At 37.5% G+C, this 26949-nt stretch overlaps 1 protein-coding gene across 3 annotated transcripts in view; it reads left to right on the top strand.

Moving 5' to 3' along the window:
* NAA15 (N-alpha-acetyltransferase 15, NatA auxiliary subunit) overlaps positions 1-25861 on the top strand; it is a 76353-nt gene extending 50492 nt beyond the window's left edge. The window contains exons 15-20 of one of the 3 annotated variants that reach the window (XM_030876891.3): positions 7591-7784; positions 12618-12726; positions 15129-15227; positions 20353-20496; positions 21632-21729; positions 23091-25861. In XM_030876891.3, coding sequence (XP_030732751.1) covers positions 7591-7784; positions 12618-12726; positions 15129-15227; positions 20353-20496; positions 21632-21729; positions 23091-23291 — 845 coding nt within the window. In that variant the 3' untranslated portion in view covers positions 23292-25861. Of the gene's footprint in view, positions 1-7590; positions 7785-12617; positions 12727-15128; positions 15228-20349; positions 20497-21631; positions 21730-23090 lie in introns of those variants that run through there. The other 2 variants (XM_030876890.3, XR_009563920.2) reach the window with 2 other exon arrangements.
* Positions 25862-26949: the final 1088 nt, after the last annotated feature.

The following is a 26949-nucleotide window of genomic DNA, read 5'->3' as shown; positions in this document are numbered from 1 at the left end:
AACCACTAAGCCACCAGGGAAGTCCCTTTCCTGAGCTTTTTATTAAGCACCTTGTGGGACAATGTTATACATGCTTTAGAAAATGGTGATGACCATTTTGTGAATTTTTCTAAGCAACAAAAGAAAAATACCGTTTACGTTAGTCTTTCAAAAGTTAAGCAAGCGGGCTTCCCTGGTGGCACAGTGGTTGAGAGTCCGCCTGCCGATGCAGGTGACACGGGTTCGTGCCCCGGTCTGGGAGGATCCCACATGCCGCGGGGCGGCTGGGCCCGTGAGCCATGGCCGCTGAGCCTGCGCCTCCGGAGCCTGTGCTCCACAACGGTAGAGGCCACAACAGTGAGAGGCCTGCGTACTGCCAAAAAAAAAAAAAAAAGTTAAGCAGGAATTTAATTTGTAACTGATCACTAGCTTTTAAGGAGTTGAATTTCATGAACTTTACATTTAATATCTGGTTTACCCAATACTATAAATTGTAAAGTACAATACTATTTTTATATTAGTGTTGGAACTCCACATTAGTGTTGGCCGTCAGTATATCTAGTTATTTCTCCTTTTAGTAATAATTTATAATTAACCTACTAAAAGGTAAATATTGCTTGAACACTAAAACCCAGCTTAGAATTAAGCCAGTAAAATTGCTCAATGATTTACCATTTGACCAGTTTTAACATGCCATTTTTATAGCAAGATGTCAGGATGTGTAGGGAGAAATCTTCCTGAATTATTTGGGAAAGGATCTCAGCATAAAAGTGACATAGGAATGTAGAAAGATAAAAATTAATTGTTCATCCAAATATTTTGTGACATTTTCATGGCAAAAATGTTACAGGAGTTGGGACATAAAAACTGTGTCAGATTTTTTTTCTTCAGTCCTGAGTTTATGCCTCTCCTGATGTTATGGTTGGTTACTTTCTATACTTCCTCCTTCTAAAGTCCTTTGGATCTTTCTGTTAATTTGTTATTAAATTATATTTCCTGTTGCCTAAGAACAATTTAGAACTTTCTGAGGTCACATATAGAAACCCTTGTACAGATTTCACTTGAATCTCTATCTGTCGTTGCTTCTTCAACTGGCAAGAAGATACCAGTGAGAATCTACAGGACAATTTATCATTGAAGCTGAGAGCAGTGATCCTCTGGCTTCTTTTGTTTACCTTCCTTTTTTAAAATAAATAAACTTATTTATTTATTTATGGCTGCGTTGGGTCTTGGTTGCTGCGCGCTGGCTTTCTCTAGTTGCGGTGAGTGGGGGCTACTCTTCCTTGCGGTGCGCGGGCTTCTCATTGTGGTGGCTTCTCTTGTTGTGGAGCACGGGCGCTAGGCACATGAGCTTCAGTAGTTGTGGCACGCGGGCTCAATAGTTGTTGTGGCTTGCAGGCTCCAGAGCGCAGGCTCAGTAGTTGTGGCTCTTGGGCTTAGTTGCTCCGTGGCACGTGGGATCTTACTGGACCAGCGCTCGAACCCGTGTCCCCTGCGTTGGCAGGCGGATTCTTAACCACTGCGCCACCAGGGAAGTCCCTGTTTACCTTCCTGTTCACTCTTCCTGCCTTCCACCTGTTCTTCAAATTATGCAAATAATGTACAATTAACTCTTAACATACAAAGTTGAAACAACTTAGAAAAATAACTAGCAAATGTGAAAATCCCCTTTCCCTTTTCTCCTACCCACAGGCTGTCTTCTTTCAGAGGGCTACCCCTATGAAACGTTCAATTTCCTTTGTGCACAATTACCATTTTCAGAGCTTGATGTGCACACATGCTCTACACACACCTTTCAGGGTAGTTCTTGTGGTTGTTTGTTCGTTTTATTTTTATAGCCCATAAATGGGATGATATGATTCATAGTGTTTTGAAATTTATACTTTTTCCTCTTCATTTTATAGTATTGTTCCATGTCTGGGCACAGCTAATATCATCATCAGTCATTTTAATGGCTCTGTGGGAATCCACGTGGGTCCCCCCCAGCCCCTTACAGTGTTACAGTAAATGTCCTGTCGGTCATCATTATGCGCGTATTTTATTATGGATTGTTAGGGGTGGAAATTGCTAGGTCAAAGAATATGAGAAATGCATAAAGCTGCCTTCCATGAAACGTTTTTATTGCCACCAACAGTGGACTGATATTTTATTTTATTGCTAACACTGAAAATTGTCCATCCTTTACATTTTTGTTACTTTGGGAAGAAAATCTAATTTATAATTCCTAGATTTTTAAGAGTGGAACACCTGCATACGTTTTCATGTGGCCTTTAGGCTTCTTATGTGAATTGCCTGTTCATATCTTTTGCCCATTTTATTTTGAAACTTCTTGGTTCGTAGGAGTTCTGTACATACTCAGGACTGTAATCCTTATTTATGTGTTGCAAATATTTTCTTCCTGTCACTTAGGTCTTATGTTTGTTTACAGTGGGTGTCTTTCTTTATGTAAAAGCTTTAATTTTTCTGAAATCAAAGTTGTTTAGTCTTTTATGGTTTCTGGGTCTTGCTTAGAAAGGCTTTTCTCCTTCAAAATGTAAAATATATTTATAAATATCTTCTATGTTTTCTTATATTATTAGCTTTGTTATTTCTACATTTGGCTGTTTAATCATCTGGAGATAATTTTTATATGTGATGTGAGGTGGAGGGTAGCTTTTTTTATCCCCACATAAAAGACTGCTGACTCCTAAATAGTGCTTACTGAATAGGTTGTCCATATTCCCCACTCTTTTAAAATGCCACTTTTATCCTGAAGTAAGCTCTGAAAAAATACTTTGGTGGGTTGTGGGCATGGTGTCTTGTTCTCACATATATTAAAACTTAGTGTGAAGACACAGTAAAACTATGTTGTATTGACATCAGTACACGGGTTTCTCTTCTTATCCATTTTTCTCTTCTTAATCTAACACTATGTCTTTCGATTTTTCTTGGTTTTACATGTTAATTTTTGCTTATGTAAGAACTGTAGAGTTAATTGATCTTCCAGAAAGTTTCTTTTGGAGCTTTAATTTGAATTGCATTTAACATATAGATTACTGTTTGGGGATCAGGAGATCTTAAACAACATCAAGTCTTCGCATACTAGAATGCATGTATCTCCTATTTATATTTTAGTGTAATTGTTGTGTTATAACTTTAGCAAATTTACTCTTAGCATTATCCTTACATGTCCCCCTTTCCCATTACAGTATTCCAAATGAATATTGTTATAGTTTTTGTATGTTGGTATCCTTATTGAACGTTGATACTAGGTTTAGTAGATTTTTCAGTTGATTTAAAAAATTTTTCTACGTAGGCCGTTATATTAATCTGTAATCAGTTTAAGTATTCATACCTCTTTTTTTCCCCCATGCCTTATTGCATTGGTTAGTGTTGCTGAAATAGTGCTGATTAATAGGGACAATAGTTTGCTTGCTGCCATTTTTTTCCTTAGACACAGTGCTTTCTAATGGTTCACCAAAAAGCTTGACATTTATAGCAAAGATCTGGTAGGTACCCTTTATTTGCTTGAGAAGTTATCTTTTGCTTCTCATGTTTTTACCCCTTCAGTAAACTTAAGAGTCTTCATATGGCCAGATTTCTTTTATTTTGCATTCTTATGTGTATGTTAGTTTGGCTGGGTAGAGAGTCTAGATTCAGATGGTATTTTCCGTGTATACACATATACGTGCATATGTGCACATATACACAAACACAAATTTTTTTAAAAAAGATAATGCAATATTCTAGCGTAGTAGAATTTTCCTTTGGCTCCTCCTAAGCTAAAATTTTGAGTCTCTATTAAGTTCACACAAGTACTAGCTAATTTATGTAAACTTGAGATAGTGCCTATCCAGATAATTAGCACTAAATTAAGTGAAACAGGATTTGGACTCTTAATGTCTATATTAATTTCCTGTGTAGATTCCTTTCTCTATCGTGGTGTGGCAATTATTGTGAACTGACGAGTCCTCTTAAGGCAGTGAGAGGCATTACAGAATAGGGTCACGAACTAGCCTGTGGGCCAAATCCATACTGCGGTTTGTTTTGGTACATGAAGTTTTATTGGGACCTAGCCAAGCCCATTCATTTACATACTATCTGTTGCTCTTTTTGTGCTATGACAGCTGAGTTTAGTTGCAACAGAGACCTGTGGCTTGCAAAGCGAAAAGTATTTAGTATCTCGCCTGTTGAAGAAAAAGTTTGCTGACCCCTGGTGTAGCATAGTGGAAAGAGAGAGTTTAGACTGGAGGCAAAGTGAAGTGGATTTACATCCTTGCTCTGTCTTTTACTATCACTCTGAGTCATTATTTTTCTTCTGAAAGCTCAGTTTTCTGATACATAAAATAATATTATGAGGTTGTTGAGATTGTTAAATAAAATAATGTGTGTATTGTGTCTAGTCTTGCAGTAAGGATGCAAGTGGTAGCAATTATTTCACAAATCATTAAAAGGCCAGAATTTATGTGGCCACTCACGCAGTCTTGTGTTTCTAGGATGTAATGTTTAGTTCTTGTTTGAAATTTTCTTTTCTAGTAGTAAGGAATTCTTTACCAGGAAAAAGAGAAACAGGTATAAATTTGTTTTTATCTATTGCTGCATAATAAATTACCCCCAAATTTACCATCTTGAACCAACCATTTCCATAGGTCAGGAATTCAGAAGCATCTAGGTGGTTCAGGCTCAGGGTCTCTTAGGAAGTTGTAGTTAAGATATTGGCTAGAGCTGTAGTCATCTGAAGGTTTGGCTGGGGCTGGAGGATCCATTTCCCAGATGGCTTACTCGCATGGCTCTTGGCAGGAGGCCTTAATTCCTTAGTCTCTCCAGAGGGTGTCTTGAGTTCCTCAAGACATGGTAGCTGGCCACGCTAGAGAGCAAGGAGGAAGCCATAACACCTTTAATGTTCTCTTCTCTTGACATAACACCCTGCCACTTCCTTTACATTTTAATTTGTTGAGTGGGTCACCAGGTACAACCTATACTTGAGTGGGAAGGAGAAATCAAAGAATTTGTGGACATATATTTAACTGCCACGTTCTGCATTCTGGACACAAATTACTTACATTCTTAATGCAAAATATACTTGCCCCTCTCAAGGCCTCTGTAAGTCTCATCCCATTACAGCATTAGCTCAAAGTCCAGATCGTTATCTTGTGAATGAGGTGCAGATGTTGATGAGGTTTTTTGAATATGGTTCTTTAGTGTAGCTCTTCAAGTAGAGTTCTTGATATGAAATCCTGTGAATTAAGAGTTCTTGATAAGAAATCCTGTGAACCAGTATAAAGTGGTGAGAGAGAGGCTAGGTGCCCACTGTAGACACAAAGGGGTGGTGAGGGGGGAACGGGAGGCACATTGGAGTTACTGGTTCATGTCAATTCTCAAGTCCAGTTGGGTCCAGGTTAGCAGTTCTTTGATGAGGACTCGAGACCTAGGAATAATTCTTTATGGATCTTGGCTCTGCCCTCTGGGTTCCTGGTTCTACCTTCTGAATCCTTCTTTTTTCTTGAAAGTTAGCGTTTGTCTGCAGCTAAGTAGTTTCTTAATCCGCTTCCAAAATTTGGGGGTGGGGTGTCTGAAGACCTCTTTTCATTTTATGCTATGTTCCTTTCAGTCCAAGTTTCCGTGTTTCTACCGTTATAATTCTCTTTTAAACTTCATGAATCTTGTGTGAATCTCATTGAAATCCACATGCACAAGTATCTTTGTCTACTTTGAGATCTTGCTGAGAGGACAAAACTTCTAAGTTTCTTAGAAGGTCTGCTGTGTGATTGAGAGGATCTGTGGATCACACCCTTAAAATTTTTAAGAGAACCTTTGTTTGACTAGTAACTGAGACACCATTTTTCTGAATTCTGAGTCTTAACAAAAGATTTTAAAGCCAAATTCTCTGCTCTCCCTTTTGACCTGTTTTCCTGGCAGTGCCCTGTGTTTGATCTTTGCTCAGCAGTCATTTCTGGAGAGGTTGAGAATTTTCAAAAACCTCAAGTCCCTGCTCCTTCCTTTAGTTTCTTTCTCTTGCATTTTTGCTAGAAGCAGCAAGAAGAATCAGGTACCATCTTCAAACCTCTTCTCCCCCCCACCCCCCCATGTTTTGGGGCCTAGAAATCCACCTAACGGGATCATCCGGTTCACTTGATGCATTTTATAAGTGTTGCTAAGCTGTCTGCCTCTATGTGATTATAAGTGTTCCTCACTTCACTTTAGCCCTCACTTGCATCCTCTTCGAAATCTAGATATCTATTAATAGTCTAAGGCTCTTAAGCTTACATTAATTCTCTTTTCCAAGTCTTCTCACCTTTGGCCACTCTCTGGTCCCAGAGCCACTCCCCAGATTTTAGGGTTTTATTGCAGCAGCATCGCACTTCCAGGGACCAAAATATGTTGGTTGTCTATCGCTACATAACAAATTGCTTAGCAGATTTAAACAACAAACATTTATTTCCCAGAGGTACTGGGGGCCAGGAATTCAAAAGTCACTTAGCTGTATGATTGGAAAGACTTATGGTCTCTCAGGAGGTTGAAGTCGAGATGTCAGCCAAGGCACCTGAAGGATTGGAGAATCTGCTTCCAAGATGGCATGGCCAGAGGACTGTTCTTGGCCACACGGGTCTTTACATAAGGTGGTTTGGGTTTCTTCACAACGTGACAGCTGGCTTCCTCTGAGTGATCCAAGGGAAAGCAAGGAGGAATCCACAGTGCTTTTATGTCCTAATCTTGGATGTCATACACTTTCATTTCTAGTACATTCTATTAGTGAGAAGTGAGTCACTAAGTATAGCCCACATTTAAGGGAAAGGGAAATAGACTCCACTTTTTTAAGGGAAGAATTTTGGGGCATATTTAAAAATCACCACAGTGGTGGCGTATTTTAGAATGAATTTTTTCATTTCTCATTATTAACAAGTATTTTCCAAATAAATACTGATTGTACACGTAGCTTTCAGATTTATTGCTTTAAGTCTAAACAGTACAGATTTTCCACTTTATTATGGCATGTTTATCAGTGATTTCCAGTCTTTCTTTGAAACATTCTATAGTTGTACCTCAAGGGATATTGTTAATTTTTAATGTCAAATTTTAAATTTACTGTGTAGTTATTCATTATTCCTTCAACAAATATTTGAGTGTTTTCTCTGTTTTGGTATGCTGCTAGGCCCTGTCAATACAAAGATTATGAGTAAAACAAGGTCTCTTCCACCAAGGAACTGACGGTCTAAAAGAGAAATAGATGTATAAACAAAGTATTATGACAAGCAGAATATGTGAGGCACAGTGGCAGCACTGTTTGACAGGATTAGAGACGGCATAACTAAGAAGGCATGGGACCGTGCCACAGAGTTATGAACCAGCTTGTCACATTCCTAGAATTGCAAGTGGTTTACTGTCGCTAGAGGAGCTCACGTGCTTTTGAGTTTTGCTATGGTTGCCACGATAGGGTGGGTCTCGCAAGTTTTTTGAGGAGGTTAGTGTTCTTTAGCAAATGTGGCACTATTAAAAGGTACACATAGGCATATGAACATGTGTAACATGAAAGATTTTTAGTGGGAGTTTATATGGGAATATTACATAGTAATTGATCATTTCTAATCTGATTAACACGTTGATAATTTTATTAACACTTGCTGCTTACAGCAAACATGTCTGACAAAGAGCTAAAGAAGCTACGTAATAAGCAAAGAAGAGCTCAAAAGAAAGCCCAGATAGAGGAAGAGAAAAAAAATGCAGAAAAAGAAAAGCAGCAGAGAAATCAGAAAAAGAAGAAGGACGATGATGATGAGGAAATTGGAGGTCCAAAAGAAGAACTTATTCCCGAGAAACTGGCCAAGGTACTTAAGAATAGTGTTTGGCACAATTGAGTGAATTTCATGGCCACCTATTGTCATTTTATGTGGTCTTATTCAGCCAATTTGATTATAGATTTTAGAGTAAAAAAATCACTTTAATTTTTAGCTTGCTTTCCCTTCCTTCCTTCCTTCCTTCCTTCCTTCCTTCCTTCCTTCCTTTCTTTTCTTCCTTCCTTCCTTCCTTCCTTCCTTCCTTTCTTCCTTCCTTCCTTCCTTCCTTCCTTCCTTCCTTCCTTCCTTCCTTCCTTCCTTCCTTCTTTCCTTCCTTCCTTCCTTCCTTCCTTCCTTCCTTCCTTCCTTCCTTCCTTCCTTCCTTTTCTTCTCTCTCTCTTTTGTTCTGATTGTATCTCACATTTAGAACTTGAAGTAATGATTCTGATCCAGAGTAATCCAGTATATGGTATATTGGAGAGTTTTGGCTTTTGAGTCATTCTGATCTGGGACCACATATTAGCTCTTACACTTCTTTGTGTATCTTGGACATTTTGTCTAACCTCTCTGATGGTTTTCTCAAATATAAAATGGGACTCGGAAAAATCCCTACTAGGCAGAAATGTTAGGACTAGAAAAAATGTATGTGTAAAGAATGTAGTGTCTGTTGTAAGTGGTAACATTGAACTTTTTATATCTAGCCTAAATTGAGCTTTTTAAAAAGTGAATTCTGTATGTCTCTCTCTCACTCATGTTGTCAGTTTACACTATTTCTTTATTGTATTTACTATTTGTACCTAATATCTTAAAAGTCCTCAAATATTTTCCCCAAGCCAAAATCTTATCTGCCATTTTTAAACTATTAAGCTGAAACCAAGGCATTCGTTGTCCTGTGAATCATTTTCATCAGTAACGTACATACGCACTTTTCTTCTGGCCCTCGACACCCTCCTACTCCACGTGCAGATAATTGCATGATTTACTACGTTAAAGCAATAACATAAGCATATTGCCCTAGAGTTCAGTTTAGCCTTACTAGTAACTAAAAATTCAAAGTCATTGATTGCTTTATAACTAAGGAAAATTATAATACCTAATGAATAGAGTTGGAAAATATTTTTAGAATTATATCAGAGCAGATGGACAGTAATATCTCATGGCAATATTACTGTTTAAGAACCATAGATAAATGTAGCTTGGATTTCACAAAGCTGTATGTACAAATAATTGTGTGCTTTCTAAGAACAAAGATACTGCCTTTTTATTATTGTTGTTGGGAGCTTACTGGAAGAATATACAGGGACGTGAAGAGCACCGAAAATTGACCTTTTAGGCCCCATGGAAAACTACAGAGTTACTCGGGGATAATACCAACTTTAGGGGCTTTTCATCTTTATGCCTCAGCATTTTTTCTTGCTACCACTTTTACCACCATCACTGACTGCCTGCCACTGTCATTCTTTCCACTTGCTTTCTCTGTGTCCCACAACTTTATTTAATGACTTTTTTCTTGTAACTCTTTATGTCTCGCATTATAGTTCTTAAAGAGGGGATCTGTTTGGATTTAGTAAGTGTCTAATAAGGAGTACCCCACAGAGCAGAATTCTTGTACCAGGTCTCCTTATACACTATTCCATTTTCTTTGTGTTTCACCTATAATGGCTGCTTTGGGGCCAGATGTCAAGTTGTAGTCTAAACATTTGTAGCTAGACGGTTGTAGTCTCACAACAAAATAATGCCTACATAAAGTGCTTCTGACTGCTTTATTTGAAAGGAGCCTAGTGGAAGGCACCCACCTTCATGGACTGCTCTTCAGTATATGCCGTTCTTACCTGTTAGGCGCATAACACCTTTCTCTTCCAAGGATGGCTGCCTCCAAGATGCCCCCGTCTGATAGCATCCACAGTCACCCATATTGCAGTGCGGTGGCAAGGCCAGATTACACCAAGCCCTCATAATCGGGAGGGACGCTGTAGGCTATTTAAAAAACTGCCTGCCAATTCTGGGTCTCTAATCTGTAGTTGCCTTTTTTGGGGAGGGGGGTTATATTTCATCATTCTTCCAGGTAGTAAATGATAAATCCAGTTCACCAGTTCAGGATAATTTAAATAAAATAAAAGCATTGTTAAATTGCAGTTATTCCAGTGAAGAAGGAGAGAAGGAAAATAGGAAGAGGTTCAGTTAATGAGTTTAATATTGAATTAACTGAGTATACATCTGAAAGCTTGGTGGAATCTGTATTGCTTGTTTAGCCAGGGTATCATTAACAGTAGGTGGTAGTTGGTATTCATGAGTTCTCTCCTGTACTATGCATCCTATGCTCCTCCTGTACTATGCATCCTATGCTCCTCCGTGCCTTTGGCCGGCATTCATCTCAACTGGATTTTTTTTCCTTCTATGCACACACACGTTCCTTATAAGGGTAATAAGTCTTTAGCACTCTGTCTGTATAGTGTTTATTTTTAAACTTCAGTTTTAAGCTAGCATACGGTGTTAGACTTTGTGTCGCTGTGCTGCGAGTATAGGGAGATACACTCCTATACAACATATTTTAACACTCGGATTAGAGTTCAGGCCAGTTTATAAATTTTAAAATTTCACGTTAAAAAAAATGCCCTTGCAAATGTCTTAAATGGCCCATCAACACAGTGCAGTCCCTTTCTATTTAACTTAGGTAAATTCAAATCTTGACGGGATGTAACTTTTTTTCGAGACAGAGACAGAAAAGAGTATGCATGATGCTGGCAATTCCATCCAATACTTCTCTCAGTGGACATAGGACCCCACCTGAGTTTGAGGTTGGGGAGGTATGACTGCCGTCTCAGTTCTTGTGCTTCTCAGAGTGTGACTATCTTGCTACAGTGATTGCGATTTTGGTACTTAAATGTGTGGTTTTCATACATACAATGCAAACTAGTGATATTATATATCTATATCTATGTGTCTGTCTCAACAACTTCAGGGATTTTCAAGGGTGGTTTTGACTTTTTTTTTTTTTTTTTTTTTTTTTTGTGGTACGCGGGCCTCTCACTGCTGTAGCCTCTCCCGTTGCGGAGCACAGGCTCCGGACGCGCAGGCTCAGCGGCCATGGCTCACGGGCCCAGCCGCTCCGCGGCATGTGGGATCTTCCTGGACCGGGGCACAAACCCTTGTCCCCTGCATCGGCAGGCGGACTCTCAACCACTGCGCCACCAGGGAAGCCCTGACTTTTTTTTTTTAATCTTAAAGCACTGATTATAGAGCATCATCCCTATTTTATATGCTTTTGTTTATACCACCCTCTACTGCACTGTATATATGTAAATGTAGGAATGCAGTTAGCTTTATTTTGGTTATGCACCTATATTTATTGTTTAGATTTAGCTTGACAAAATCTTCCCTGTGCGAGGCACACAGGAGCATGTGGGGGCAAGAGACCCACGTCTCCTTTGGGGGCGTATGTTTTCATTTCTGAGAACTGCAGACAGAATTCATTCCTCTCTTTTTCCTTTCCAAATCAGACACTTGGTTTCAGTCAGTGTAATGCTTGTCAAATGCTTGATTCCACTTCCCAATATCCTTTTTTGTTTCTATTTTATAATAATAACAGCTATATCTCCCTGGAGTAAATTATCGTGGTCAATACAGTGACCCTCATTTCCATCTGTACCTCTTGAGGAATGAAAAGCTTGATGTACCTGGGTGGCAGTTTCAGTTTCCAGCTCTCTACCTTTCCCTGGTAACTATTTCTCCCCTGTATACCACAGATTCTAACTCAGTAGAGCATAGAGTCATGGGAATAGGAAGCCAAATATTTACAAATGTGAGAAAGGCATACTTATGAGGGCCCTTGTTTTCTCCTCTGTCTCTTGATATCTACAACTATTAGAGTGATGCTGTCATATATTGATTTCTGGCATATATCCTTAAGAATAACGGCTAGTGCTTTACATACTAGTACAAGGTAAATCCTATAGACACCGTTTATGGCTTGACTTGGTTTTGTTTGTTTGTTTTGTTTTGTTTTGAATGCTATTAAATAATTTCCTTGGCCAGAAAATGTATTGGTGAAATCACAATTTACTGTACTGGCAGAAGCATGTTGGACAGATATGGCATATCCGAATTCCATTGAGGGTAAATTGTTATTGCCTCTGTGATGAGAGAAGGTGAACATAGGACCCAGATGTTCAGTGCCCTTCTGATAAATACAGTGTTGTTACCTACCTCCACCCCAGTCTACAGAGAATAGTCTTGTCTCCGTACTCAGTCTAGGAGTAGAGTAGCACAATTATCTAGTAAGCATTATACTTGCCCGGTAATATCACAGATATGTAATTAGTACATTTATATAATTAATGAAGGGTGGTAGAGACAGAGTTCTAGAAATATAAATCTTTTCCAATGACATCTCACCAATAGTATGGCATTTGAATAAATGTAGGTTTCTATAGAATTTATAGTGGAACAAAGCAACAGAATGGATACTGTACTATTTTTTGATAGCTTGATTATACTCAGCATTCACTCATTCTTCAATGTTCTCTACAGTTTTTAAGCCCTTTTCATCCTATTTCACTTCCCTTCTCTGTCTTTTTTTTTTCCCTTGGCTATCTTACCTGTTTCTCATACTGTCTTTCTTTTCCTGGTTTTGGTTCTATTTAATCTTCTTCTTTACTTGTTGGATAGTTTCTATCCAGAGATAATGTATAATCTCAACAGTTAAAAACCAGTGAGGAGTTCAAAATCCGCTTCCTTTAGATTATGGGTGGGTGAAATATGACACTGTATTTCTGGGTGACTGGTAAGTGATTTTTAGCAAAAAAGTGTTTTTGATAGAAAGAGTAAATTCACATCCCCCCAAAATCTTGCTTCCATTTGTATAATATCTTTTATTTTTGTTAGGTTGAAACTCCATTGGAAGAAGCTATTAAATTTTTAACTCCGTTGAAGAACTTGGTGAAGAACAAGATAGAAACTCATCTTTTTGCCTTTGAGATTTACTTTAGGAAAGGTAGGCAATTAGGGTACAGTGGCCCTGATAAGATCGATCACGGAATTTCTTAGCTACAGTCACCCAGTTCTGATAGCCTCACCACTGTAGGGTGTTTTGGCAAATGCCAGTGCGACTTCCTCACAGAAATGCCTCCTGTTTACAGCATGCTGTGGAGAAGTATGATGATGTGATTATATCTTCTAGGACATTAGCATGAAAAATAGATGTATAATATATAACCAGGATTAAGGTGAAATATAGGCATTATCATGTTCATATGTGGATAAAATTTAGTAAATACATAATACACATAGATCTTAGAATAGTGTTTGATACACAGTAAGCATTAAATAAATGTCAGCTATTAGCCATTGTTATAAATAGAAGATGTGATGTTTGAGGTGTATCTTGAAGAATGTACCATACTTCTAAAAGAAAAGATGCACAGAAGGGAAGAGTATCCATGAAGAAACCACAAGTGTGTGTAAGTAATGTTGAGGTTATCTATATTGCCTGAGCTACATAAAGGAGAAATGGAGGATCTTGGTTACCAGATTTAGAATTCTTATAGGCTATACGTAGTAGATACTAAGAAGATTTTACAGTATTGAATTAATGTAATCCAAGTGGTTCATTGAAAAAAAGTTTATCACTGAGGTGACACATATTGAAGGAAAGAGAAACTGGTTAGTAACATCTGATAAAAAGTTACTGCTCCAAACAGTGTAACTGTCCTGCTAAACAAGATAGAATAAAATGGTACCTCTATAGAGTACCCATGCTGGGACTTCCCTGGTGGTCTAGTGGGTAAGGCTCCGTGCTCCCAGTGCAGGGGGCCTGGGTTCCATCCCTGGTCAGGGAACTAGATCCCACATGCATGCCACAACTAAGAAGTCCGCATGCTGCAATGAAGGTCCGGTGTGTTGTAACTAAGACCCAGTGCAGCCAAAATAAATAAATATTTTAAAATAAATAAAATAAATTTTAAAAATCATGTTTATCAAATGCCAGGAAAAGGTGCTATATAACGTTGTTTCAAAATAAGATTCAGAACTAGCTATAGTTTGATTTTAATCTTTATTAAGATATTTATATGAGTATGTAAAATAGAAAAGTAGCCGGGAAGAAAATAGATCAAAAGATAAGAGATTGTCTCTTGATGGAATTTGAGTGATTAAAATATTTTTTTATATTTTCTATTTTCCACAATGATTTTGTTATAATCTGGAAAATTAGTTTAATAAATAGTCAAGTAATTTAAAAACTTTTAACAGTTAACACAACTTTTTTTTTTTTTTTTTTTTTTTTGCGGTACGTGGGCCTCTCACTGTTGTGGCCTCTCCCGTTGCGGAGCGCAGGCTCAGCGGCCATGGCTCACGGGCCTAGCCGCTCCGCGGCATGTGGGATCTTCCCAGACCGAGGCACGAACCCGTGTCTCCTGCATCGGCAGGCGGACTCTCTACCACTGCGCCACCAGGGAAGCCCAACACAACTGTCTTTTAAACAAATTCTTGCATGGAACCCCAAAGTGTAAAATACAAAAGCTGTTCTGCTTTAATTGGTGAAAGGCAATCTAAATTCCATTCAGTTGGCTTCTTTGCTGTGTACTAACCTCTGAATCACTCTCCAGCATTGCAACAGTGTGAAATGGGCGATGACAAAGGACATAGCAGTATTTTTAGCTTTCTGAGTGTAGGGGGTAAGGGAAAAGGAATTGTCAGAATTCAGGGGTTTGAATTTTGATATTTGGAGAATGATACCAAACTAGGGAAGTCTTAACACAGAGGTGTTTATGGATGAGACTTGAAAGTGTGGTGAGTATCGGGTGCAATTTTCCATTCATCAGGTGGAAACACTACTGAAGCTTGGAGAACATGGGGGATGGGGTGGGAGGAGATAGCATTGAGAAAGATTAGAAAATGACTAAGGACATAACGTTGTTGAATACTATACCTTTTGAGGGGGAAGAGAAGCCAGGGATTGACAGGGGAGGAACAGTCAGGTAGAAGGGAAACCATTTCATGTGTCACAAAACACAAGAAAGGCATAAACAATATTAGTTTCAAGCGTAAACAATGAAGTTTTCTAAGTAATGGGAAAAATTCGTTTATTTGACTACAAAAAAGAGGTTAGGGAATGAAATGGCTTCAAAATTTTCTTGTTTATATGGCATTAGTTCAAGTAATGTTGAATGCTATCTAAATTTTTTATACTTGATAAAACCTTTTTTTCTTAAAGAATGTTGTGTGGAAAATATTAGCTAATGTTGCTAATCTGAGGAAATCATTTGCTTTAGTCATATGTTTCAGTTCAGATGTGATTGACTCTAAATGAGTTTTTCTATTTGTAAGAAATTAGTCCTCCAAAGGAGGACATCTCTTTTTATCAAATGATCAAAATATATCTTCTTCTTTTTATAGAAAAGTTTCTTTTGATGCTACAATCAGTAAAGAGGGCATTTGCTATTGATTCTAGTCATCCCTGGCTTCATGAATGTATGATTCGACTCTTTAGTACTGGTATGTTTTTGTTTTCCATTACTTAAGTATTTGACTGCAGTAGTTGATAGTGACTGTATAAGTGATTTGTACAAGTTTATCATAAACTCAGTCATTTTAAGGCTGCTGTGTATTAAATTAGCTGAGGGGGAAAAAAAAGTGTTCTTTTCTTTGTGGTAAAGGTCTTTATTTTCAGGCTAGAAATGTTACCTGATTTTGACATAGAATCATTCAGTCCAAATATTTGAGAATCACCTTTATTTCTGTTTCTAAAAAGTTAATAAGTTGAATTTTTGAGTCATATTTCATTATGTAAAACTTCTTAGTAAATTGTTCTAAAATTAAAGTAGCTCTTTGAAATTGATCAGTTATCTCATTTATCTCTGTCTTTAGCACAGTTATTTGAGTCATAAAATCTTTGTCACTAAATGCAGGTTAAAAAGAACTTTAAAACAGTTGTCGCACTTTTCAAATGTTTAGACAGTAAGATCCGTACGTTATAGTTTTAATGCTAAGTAAAGCTACAGAATTTTAGAGGACGAAAGGTGGAATTTTATGCTAATTATCTCTCCTTTTATAGTTGAGAAACCTGGGACCCTAAAAGACTAAATTACTTATTCAAGATAACATCAGTAATTAGTAATGAAGCAGGGACGAGAGCCCAAGTCTTCATATTGTTCTTTCTACTACAAGAGCCTTAAGTTTAGAATAAAGTACTCCTGTGGTCAAGTAGTGTTGTTTTTGTTTTTCTTTTTAAGTGACTGGATAAGGAGAAATTGAATCTTTAATGTAACAGTCTGCAGAATTTGGAGATACTATTAAATTAGCTATCTCATTACTGAATACTTAGCCCCATGTGAACCCATACATCATATAAAAATAATGAGATTAAACCAAGCATCCCAGTCATTCTTTTGAAAAATGCTAAATTGTCCCAATTAAGAACATTGTTTTGACTTCTAAGAAAAAGTAAAGCCTTGTTTAAATCATATTTATGCTTGTCAAAAAAATGATTCCTGTTATAGAAACTGAATCATAGAAAAATTTTCCTCAATTTTTAAAAATTCTGAAGTAATAAATAATGTAACCACATTATAGAAAATAGAAGAAATAATTGCTGTATTTAGAGAAAATAAGGGAGTTTCTTTTTAGTCTCTTTTTTTTGTATTAAAAATAACTTTTAAGGCTAGAAAGAAGTCTTAATTCATTCTCAGTTAAAATGGAGTGCGTTTAAACTATTTTCAATATATACATACTTTGTTTTTATATAGTCAGTTCTTTCCTGAAAGGTAATAAAATAATACATATAAATTTTATGGAGTTAGACATTCCTTTGAAATACAAATTAAAAGTGGCATATTTAGATGTATTTGCTTGTAATGAGTGTGTGGATTGATGAACATAATGACCATTTTCTTGCAACAGTTGTTTCAGAAAATTAAAATGCTTATGGACTTCAGAGGAAGAAGGCAGAATGGTCCTGGCATTCAAAGTTAGAATGACTGAGCGGAGTTGATGTTAGCTGTGCCCATTGCTCCAGGCGTTCAGCCGACATCACTGTCAGGAAGAGATTTACAAAGTCATCCTTATTTTCACTAGATTTAGGCATCTTCGTTACTATAACCCACAGGGTTCCTTTAACTAATATATTTGGTTCTTGAGAAAAAGATTTGATTTTGAAGTAACTTTTCAGGAACACATCTGTCATGTTAAGTTATATTGTAGTAACTTCTTTACAAAGAAATCCTCACAAGTAACACCTTTCCAGAGAGCATGGAGGTAAAAACAGTGCCTCCACACTTGTTTTATCAGTTGTAGAGACTTCTCTAAGTGAATGTTCATTTTAGCATGGTTACGGGCACCTTCCAAATCTCCAGAACGTTGTTGTGCTACCAACGTAAATAATACCTGCTACACGGAGTCACTATATAGGGTATTCCCTCCCCCGTTTTTAATTAGGAGGATGATATTACCACTTTGAAGTTTTTCACTTTTTTTTTTTAAGTTGTAGAATTTAAAGCAATTTTAATTATATTTCTGGTCAGTTCTAAGTAAAACATAGGAGCTTAGGTATTCAGTTGTTTTAATATTGCCTTATATGCTTAAATTCCCTTAAATGCTTTTAAAATTAGTATTATTTGATCACTTTGATCTACCGTGAATCTTACATCATTTTCCTCTCTCATTTGTACAAACTCATTTCTTCCTTTTCCCTGCAGATTATTTTTCTTCCATACTTATGTATTCCCCCCACCCAAAAAAAAACCCACCTTGCTTAATTAATGCTCTCATTTATTTATTTTGTCATTTTGAGTAGTGAGTCACTTGTGCTATAACCTAGTAGTGAGTAGTCATTATCTCACACAAAATATGAACATACTCTACGCAATTAGCCAAAAATGCTGGCTAGCCTGGGAACCCAGGGAAACTCCTTTTGCTAAGAATCAACCCCTTCCTCAGTGTGACTTTTAACTATTGGTGATTACTAGGTTTATTTAATCTGCTGATAAGTTAGTAGCATGAACCAAACATGATTTTAATTTTAGGATATCTGAGGACTCAAATCATAAACCTCTTAGCAAAGGTTTTATTCCCCTACCCGCAGTTATTACTTTTTCTTGATTCATTCACAGGACTTATTATTGTATCATGGAAGATAATTAGGTAGTCTGAGATTTTTTACTTTCTTGAGACCTCAGTATTTTTTGGTTAGTTTTTATCAATTTCGAAGGATTTTTAGATTGACTCCCCGCCCTTCATTAGTCTTCAGCCATAAAAGCTTATGTAATAAATCTTCGGCATTTGAGGCTGCCCCTTTTCTTAAAGGTACAGGTGGAACTTCCTTATATAGAATTCCATAGGACATTCTAAATTTTACTACAGGGACTTCTGGTGGTCCAGTGGTTAAGACGCTGAGCTCCCAGTGCAGGAGGCCCGGGTTCGGTCCCTGGTCAGGGAACTAGATCCTGCATGCTGCGACTAAAAGATCCCACACGCGGCAACAAAAAGATTCCGCATGCTGCAACTAAGACCCAGCGCAGCCAGCTAGCTAGCTAGCTAAATAAATAAATAAATAAATTCATTCCTCACCTCATTGGTGTATAATGTTAAAAAAAATTTTTTTTTGCTACAGTAGAGTTGATTGGTTGGTTGGTTGATTGATTGTAATTAATATCTTTCTGGAAATTACAGTTCCAATCTACATGATTTAGGGGAGAAAATTGAGTTGGCCAGAAACAATTTGTGAACTAGTAAGGAAATGTTTTTGGAAACATTCCTTTTGTCTGTTAAACAAAGAATTGCTTTATTAATACAAACTATTAATACCCCCCAAAAAGGAAACAGCTATTAGTCAATGTTGGGATTTATTAAATATTTCCTCTTTGATACATCTCAAGAGATACATATTTATGTATTTTTTTAAATTGTATGAGTTGTTTTTTGTTTTTTAAAGCAGTTTTGATTTTTCTGCGGAGATGTTTAATCTGAAGAAAACAGGTTAATGAAAGTAATGAAAAACATGAAAAGTGTAGTTTCCAACTATAAACTATACAATTACTTTCCTATCTGCATATAAAGTATCCTGAAAGCATTTCAAGCAAACCAATAAGGCCCATGGAAATAACATATTTTATAGATGACCCCTGTTTGTTGACATAATGTTCACTGTAATTGGCTATAACCTATTTTAACAGTTTTTCTGCTGGTTCTCTCTGTACTCCTGTGCCAGTTCCTCTCCGAAAGACGGATATTGATAAATTGCCAACTCCAAGTTGCAAATACAGCCATAATGGAGGTTAAGCTAAATTATTTAATTAGTAGCTCATTTATTTGAACTACGCAGTTCTGTACAATGATAGAAGAAATGCTGTTCAGCCAACAAAGGGCATATATCAATCAATCATTCAGTTACTAATTATGTGTAGAATATTTCACTTGGATGTTTGCTATTCAAGAGTTCAGTGTTCTTTAAACTTAGCGTAATGATCCATTAGTGAGACCATGAAAGAAGTTTAGTGGGTCATTTTCAGCATTTGAAAACCTAAAATAGAAATAGAGTGGAAGATCCAAGCATGTGTTGTACAAATTAAGGGTCAGTGTTCTGTGAAACTTTCATTTCCCATAATAAGGTATGTATATAGGATACATGTTCATCAGAGTACAGATACTTAGTTGTAGTCAGAGTTTGAAAGCCACCAACAGTAGTTCCTAATCGTAAGGGAAAATCTATTTATCTTTTCTTCAATCTATGACAAAAATAGTACCTTGGAATGGAATACCTATTACATCATTAGCTATTTTGTTCGTAGCTTTTCTTTACTGTGATCCTTCTGGGTTAGATATCACCTCAGTTTCACAGATCAAGAAAGAGGTTCAGAGAGGTTATGATTTGTCCAAGCCTAGATTCATACCCAGGTCTGTCTGGCTCAAAGCTCCAGACTGTCTCTCTATACCAAAATAATAATGAAACAAAACTAAACTAGGATTCAACCCAGGGAGGTTGGGGGCCAGTTTTTCCATCTCTGAATGCCAAAGCCTGGGAATATGATGAATACGGTGTATTCATTACAGGAAAATACTTTGGCGGTCCTTCGGAATTTATTACACAGTGATAGCTCAATTCACGTAATCACTGAAAATAAAGGTCAATGACCACTTCTTTTAATTGGTAAATTTGTAATGGCTTACTTGGGTATAGAAGAAGATGGAGAGGGTGAGGAAGATTCTGTTGTCTTCTGCACTGTGTATTTGCTGTGACACCACCTGCCAGGTAGGTGCCATCGAGCCCCTATTTTATAAACTCCCTTTAAAGCTGAGGGGGCAGCTGCTAGGGGCTTAGAAGGCTGTGGTGCTTCGTCTTTCAGCATCTATATTGTTTTCAGTACAGAATTCTTTTCTGGAAACGAATCATCTGTCAATGAAATGTCTTTGGTAGCCTTATAGAAAATCATTAGACTATTCTGCTGATACACATTCTTTAAATTTATATAGATTTAGCTCTTTAAATGTTGACTTATCAGTAGGTTTATCTAGTCTTTGTACATAATTGCTTTGTTTCATTGGCCTCATCAGGTAGATGATTTTTTAATTCCTACAAACTTTATCAGTATCTGCTAATAGAGTTTGTTTTAAATTTGTTCAGCAGTGTGTGAAAGTAAAGATTTACCTGATACAGTTAGAACAGTATTAAAACAAGAAATGAATCGTCTTTTTGGAGCAACGAATCCAAAGAATTTTAACGAAACTTTTCTGAAAAGGAATTCTGATTCATTGCCACACAGATTATCAGGTAATCACTTTATTTTGTCCTTATCTTAGACTCTAAAACAACTTCAGTTTTTATCATGATGGATCAAGTACAAGGTTACAAATGTTTTTGCAGGGAAGAGGCAAACGCGTACATGTCACATTTTATTCCCATGAAAACAGGCAGCTTAAATATGCCTCATAAATTTTTAAATTTCTTAGATAAAATTTTTACTATGAATCAAGGCCAGTAGTTTCTCCTGGTTCTGCATCGGCATTACAGAGAAGCAAGTGTAAACTGAAGTTAGCTATCCGTTCCGTACAGTGAGGGAGCATCTTTCTGGTTATTTTCTTTCCGTCATCAACATGCCCTGAAAATTCACTTGGATACAACCCATCGCCTTTCATTTCTGATGCTTATAAGATATCAGACTTGACAGTGCTACACTCCTGCAACCATCTCGCGGGCAAGGGTCGTTTGGCAAGGGTCTGTGCTAACGAGCCAAAGTCTGGCCTTGATGGGACCGATGGGTAGTGCTTTGGTGCTGTGCCTTTAAATACCTGGCTAAGAAGCCCGGCAGCTTTGTGTACGCCTTTGTGGAGTTCTGAATTCAGCTTTTTTGGCTCGTGCCATCAAGGTCGGGTATCTCCCACGCCCCTACCCCTCAAACACACACACGCACGCACGCGCGCACGCACACACGCACACACACTCTGAAGTAGTCTCCTCAACCCCAAATTATGCTCATTTTAGAAAGAAGAAAACTATCCATGGTCCCACCACACAAAGACAACTATTATTAGAATATTTGTATTTCTTCATAGTCTCTCTTACCTTAATCATTCTCCTAGTTTGGGCACTTAGACTGTTTCTGGTCTACTGTCTCAGGAATTTTTTTTTTTAATAACAATATTTCAAATGGTTATTCCCATTTTTCTGATAAAGTGCCACACTCTGTGTGCACATGTACCTTGCTTTTCTTTTTTTTTTTGGCCACACCGCACGGCATGTGGGATCTTAGTTCCCCAACCAGGGATTGAACCTGCGCCCGCTGCAGTGGAAGTGCAGAATCTTAACTCCAGGACCCCTACCTTGCATTTTATAGTTGAATGGATAGAAGATAAAATGCTGGTTTTATCTTGAAATAAAACAAGTTTCCTTTTTCCTTCTCATTTAGCTGCCAAAATGGTATATTATTTAGATCCATCTAGTCAGAAGCGAGCTATAGAGTTGGCAACAACACTTGATGAATCCCTCACTAACAGAAACCTCCAGGTAAAGACTTTTTCATAATCTCTCTGTAAGAGTACCGGACTACTTTTTGTTTCTCCTTTCACCAAGAGAATAATTTTCACCAAATAGTTTTTTTGTTATTTATGGATACTGTTCTCCAAACTATTATGAATCCATCTCAGAAACTGAGCTTCTCTTAAATTTATTTAAGATTGTATATGTGTGCACACACATACAGCAGGCTACTTGGCATACAGTAACTAGTTTCACATCTAGTTAAATAATAAGAATAATCATTTTGAATAATATTTTTAAGAAATTTGTTTTGGTAAAGTTTTACACACTAATTTAGTTAATTAATTTTGGATCTCAGTTCGTATCTATACATTTCTGAGCAAGCAGTGGTTTTAATGACGATTCTGATGTATTTAAGATGTATTTACCAGGAATTAAATTAAAATGCTCATTTTACAGCTTGCAGTATACATGTAATTGAGTAGAGTAAAAGATAACATGGGTGTGTTGCAAAATACAGATTCTACTTTGGGCCGAAAACAAAGAACAGCTACTTTGTGATAATTGGCCAGATAAAAAAGCACTTGCTGAAAGACAGTTTAATATATTCCTTTAATAGCAAATGAAGTAAATATGTTTAAGAAAGAAAGTTTTTACTTCTCGCATGCTAATTAACGTGTCATTTAGGTTAGAACCTTTCTAGGCTGTCAGAGTTTGTGGGGTACTACATATATCCAGAAACTGTAGTATTTTCCAAGTGAAAAGGTAAAGGAAGAAAACATGAGAAATGCAAGTCAACATGAATCATTTAAAAATATAAGCAGACCTACGTAAGGGTTTGGTTGAAAGAATTATCAGTTTTCATGAACAAATTTTTCTTGCATACATACCCTTTGTGTTTCTGAGACTCTCTTCCCTGCTTCGTCATTGGACATACCTTACGGTTCTCTTTAATTTGAATACAGGGTTGAAAAACAATGTTTGATTTTGCCAACTGGCTCTAAGCCTCTGAAAAGTTTAAAGTAATTGATAATGGCATGTAAATGTCAACATTTATACACAGAGCCAGGTAGGCTGAGGCAAGGTTGCCAGCGGTTACTTGCTGAGAGTGAGTTTCTTTAGATGTAGCACCCCACTCACCTTGCTTGTCCCACCTTAGTCCTGGCCCTGTTTAAACAGCCATCCTTTCATATAAACCCTGCAGTTCTGAAGAAACTAATTCTAATGGAAGGCAGAGCGGGAGTAAATGCTTTTGTGTATCTTAAATATGTACGTTCACCTCTTATTTTGGAAATCTTTTGATAATGAAATGTCTCATAAGTTCACAGTAAAATCTCTCTCTTTTTTTTTTTTGACAAGTTATAACATGACCTTTTTTCTTTCTTTAGACGTGTATGGAGGTATTAGAAGCCTTGTGTGCTGGTAGCCTAGGAGACTGTAAAGAAGCTGCTGAAGTTTACAGAGCAAATTGTCATAAGCTTTTCCCTTACGCTTTGGCTTTCATGCCTCCTGGATATGAAGAGGATATGAAGATCACAGTTAACGGAGATAGTTCTGCAGAAACTGAAGAACTGGCCAATGAAATTTGAACATCATTAAACAAGCAAATGGAATGACTTTGGACCATATCTAGTGTATAATATTTTTGTCACGCACCTGCTGCATTGCTCTAACTTACACACAATGAGAAGAGTAAATGTTCTTGCCTTCAAATAGTGTTTTACGTTTTTTATCCTGCTGAAAAGTATATATAAAATATCTAACATATTACAGGATATAGGTTCAGTTTCTTAAAAAATTAAAAGCTGCTAAAATTGAGGGGTTAAAAAAAGATACCTTATCCTATTCCTACCTACCCACCCATGTTTTTAAACTAATTTATATAAAATCTGGAGGCTGTTACAGCTAACAAAGCAGGTGTGTGGCAGAAATATTACTTTAAATCTGTCTTGTGAGATTTTACTATATCTCAGACAGCAGAAATGCTGTTGTAGCACTGGATTCTTTCACTGAGCACAAAGAGGTGTTGGGGCTTTAGCATCTGACTGATTTTGTTACAAGGTTGATTCTGACCATAGGAAGTATGCAGTGTGAATCGCCATTTACAGAGAAGCCTGCAACAGATGCTTGATGTTGTAGAAGCTGGGACATAGAGTTACCAAGCAGAATTATAAGAAACCTAGAGGGTGTTCAATACACTTGTTGTGTTTCCAAAATTCACTGTACATGATCAGTTTGGTGTTCTTGTACCACAGTTTTTAACTGGAGGAACCAGTTGGAACAATCTCAATTCTAACTAAAACTTGAAGAACTAAAATAACAATGCAAACCTTTCAGCATTGTTTTGGCCAAACTTGTTAAAACTGTAATGCAAGAACCAAATGCACTGTGATGTGGCACCAACTAATTAGCAAGCATGAACTTTTTCACCCAAGAGTGAAAAAAGAAAATCTACCATGGCTCGGAGTTAAAGAGCAGAACTCCTGACTACCATTCTATGACCGATCAAGAGACTACCAGTTAAAAACCTCAGCAGGCCTTGTTCACGATATGCAGAAAAAAAAGTGCTGCAGTTTAGATACCTCTGGAATTTTTCCACAGTGTCACAGGTTTGTAATACTTGAAGCCCTACATTTCTAAGAATATATTTCTTGCTCAGTTGTTTCAGGCAAGCCCAAGACTTTGTAATTTTTAAAGGGCCCAAGATTTTTTTTTTTCAATAACAGACCAGCTTCTTTTTCCTGCAGTTACAGATGTAATTTCCTTTTTGTTGTCAAACATAAGGTACCAAATATGATGCAATAAATTGTTTTGAAAAACAGTTGTGTGAATATTTCAACTAATATGTGTTGGGCTTCTGTGAAAATACACAGGTGGAAACAGAGGTGCAAGCCTGAGGCAGTGTAATGTGCTGTAAGGCTAGTGCAGAGGGGAGCTTTTTAGATCGGGCTTAGTGTTGGTGTCAAAAAATTACATAATGCAAGTGTAGTGGTGTTCCTGCATTAAGATTTCATTGAGGGCCAGGATGGCAGCAGGTACTATGAATGTAATGAGTAATTTGAAAGGAAAACTGAGAACTGCTATTTTGATTGAGAAAATGAGCCTTAAAATGTTAACCCTGCACACTGAGAACTACGGCCAGAGGCTTAACACGCTCGTTGCATCTGCAGGATCTCAGCAAATAAGGAGATTAAGTAAAATGAATCGATTGTATATATAACTGACCTTTTGTGGTACTTTTTAGTTTATAGAAAGTATATTCTAAAGGGAATTTTCAGGAGACCTGATCCTTTTACTGATTGAACAGGTGTGCTAAACTCAGCGTTTCATAGTACGTGACCTGCATTCCACATCCCGGTCTAACGATTTAGTGATGTAAAGACAAGTACAGACTGAACTCCAGTGCTTTGTTATGTTTTATTAACTGGCCCTGTCTCAGGAACATCTTAACAGATGGCAAAACAAAACAAAACCTTTTCCAGCTTCTCCTGTGAGTGGCAACTGAAGTTCTTGGTGGTGGTGGAGGGAGAACAGTGGTGTTCCCTCTACCACCAGTGAGGTCATGGGAGGAGGCACCAGCCACGTGATAGGGGATGTATGTGTGACTTATGTTTAAACGCTACTGTATATGGAAATGAAATTCATATATTTGTCCTGACAATGTTCAAATGATGTAGATTGTCTTAGAATGAATATTCATAAGTACTAAGAACTCCTGATGCAGATGCCACCCACGAGGAGCTAAATTCCTAACCTGTATATTGTATTCCAACCCAATTTTACTGGAACTATTAAATAAATATTTTATTTTCTTTCAGGTTTACTTGATAGTGGATACATTGTCTGGTGTCAGAGGACATTGACAAGGGTTCATTTTATGTCCAGACGTCACCCCTAAAACATTGTACTGTACTATCTTGCTCTGGGTAGTATCAACTGGATCATCTCACATTTGCCTCATTCACTCTATTCCAAATGATACTGTGGGGAAAACAGGGTTAGAAAAAAAAAAAGTGGGAAGAAAATGCAGTGATGTTGTAATCTAAACAAGTGCCTTATGTCTATTGCTAAGAACTGGTGTTATCAACCCTTTTGAGAAGAAAGGGTCCCTTGACCTGTATTAACATAGGAGAAGTAAAGTTCTTTTTGTTTTTCTTTATATTTACTACTCTTGTCATTTCTCATTTAAAAACTAAAATCTGACTAGGTTAGTTTTTCTCAGCTTTAATTAGATAGTTGAGTCATAACATTTTCAACATTTTTCTGTATCTATTTATTATGCACAAGAATAAAGTGATCCAATAGCATGACTAAAAGTAGTCCCGACATTAGTGAATAGCTTTTCTGTGGGTTTCATCAAGCCCTTGTTTTTCACAGTGTTGTTTGTACTCCGTGGTATATTGCTGTTAGGGGTGTGAAACGAAAGCTGTGATTGTAAGAAGAGGCCAGAAAAGTGTGGTCTGGATTGAGGTAGGTTGTGATAAATTCAGGGAAGTCTGTCTTCTACACCATTTCTAGGAATATTTCAGTTGCCACGTGTAGCATCTGTTTGGAAAAAGTTTAAAAGTGAAGTGTTGGATTTTCTTACCAGATACGTCTAGACTTGTCTTAGTAACTACCAGCCTTAAATTTTGACGTTACTCTTAACTAAGAGGATTCAAAGGAAGACGGATCCTTCAGATGGAAAGTGGTCTTCCTCTTCTAGCTCGTGCTCCACCTCTTGGGGTTTCAGGCAAAGTTTCCTGGTACCATTCTGCTGTCATCTGAACTTTGCTGGGTCCACTGCCAAACCTACATTAAAAACAGTCCCATGAAGTGGCAGGGCTGAAACCTTAAGTTTTGTTCCAATTTTGATGGTTGGAAACCTCACAACTTGTAGCAGTAAAGCATTTTTGGAAAAGGTTATTACTCTCTGTCGAGCTGCGCTTGCGGCTTTCAGTGTGCATCCTGCGAGGCGGATGTTGGTAGCGTGCAGGACGCTCTGCAGAAGAGTGCTGTCACTCCGATAACCAGAGGATTACCTGTTGCGTACTCTAGGTTACCCACGCGGCCTGTTTGGCCTGTTGGCGCGGCTGCCTCCATCAGGACACGCCCCTCTTAGGGTGACGTAAAAATGGGCAGAAGGGAAGGGAGGCTGTGTGTTGTAGGAGGGAGGGTCTAAGGGTTCCAGCCTCTTGGTCTATCCAGTTGGCCTCTGAAGCGATGCCAGCCTGGGATTATAGCCAGAAGAAAGAAAAATTGGTACTA

Source organism: Globicephala melas, chromosome 5 (assembly GCF_963455315.2).
Source record: "Globicephala melas chromosome 5, mGloMel1.2, whole genome shotgun sequence".
NCBI classification, from domain to species: Eukaryota; Metazoa; Chordata; class Mammalia; order Artiodactyla; family Delphinidae; genus Globicephala; species Globicephala melas.
Note: the sequence above shows the minus strand (reverse complement) of the source record. Positions and strands in the feature narration are given on the sequence as shown.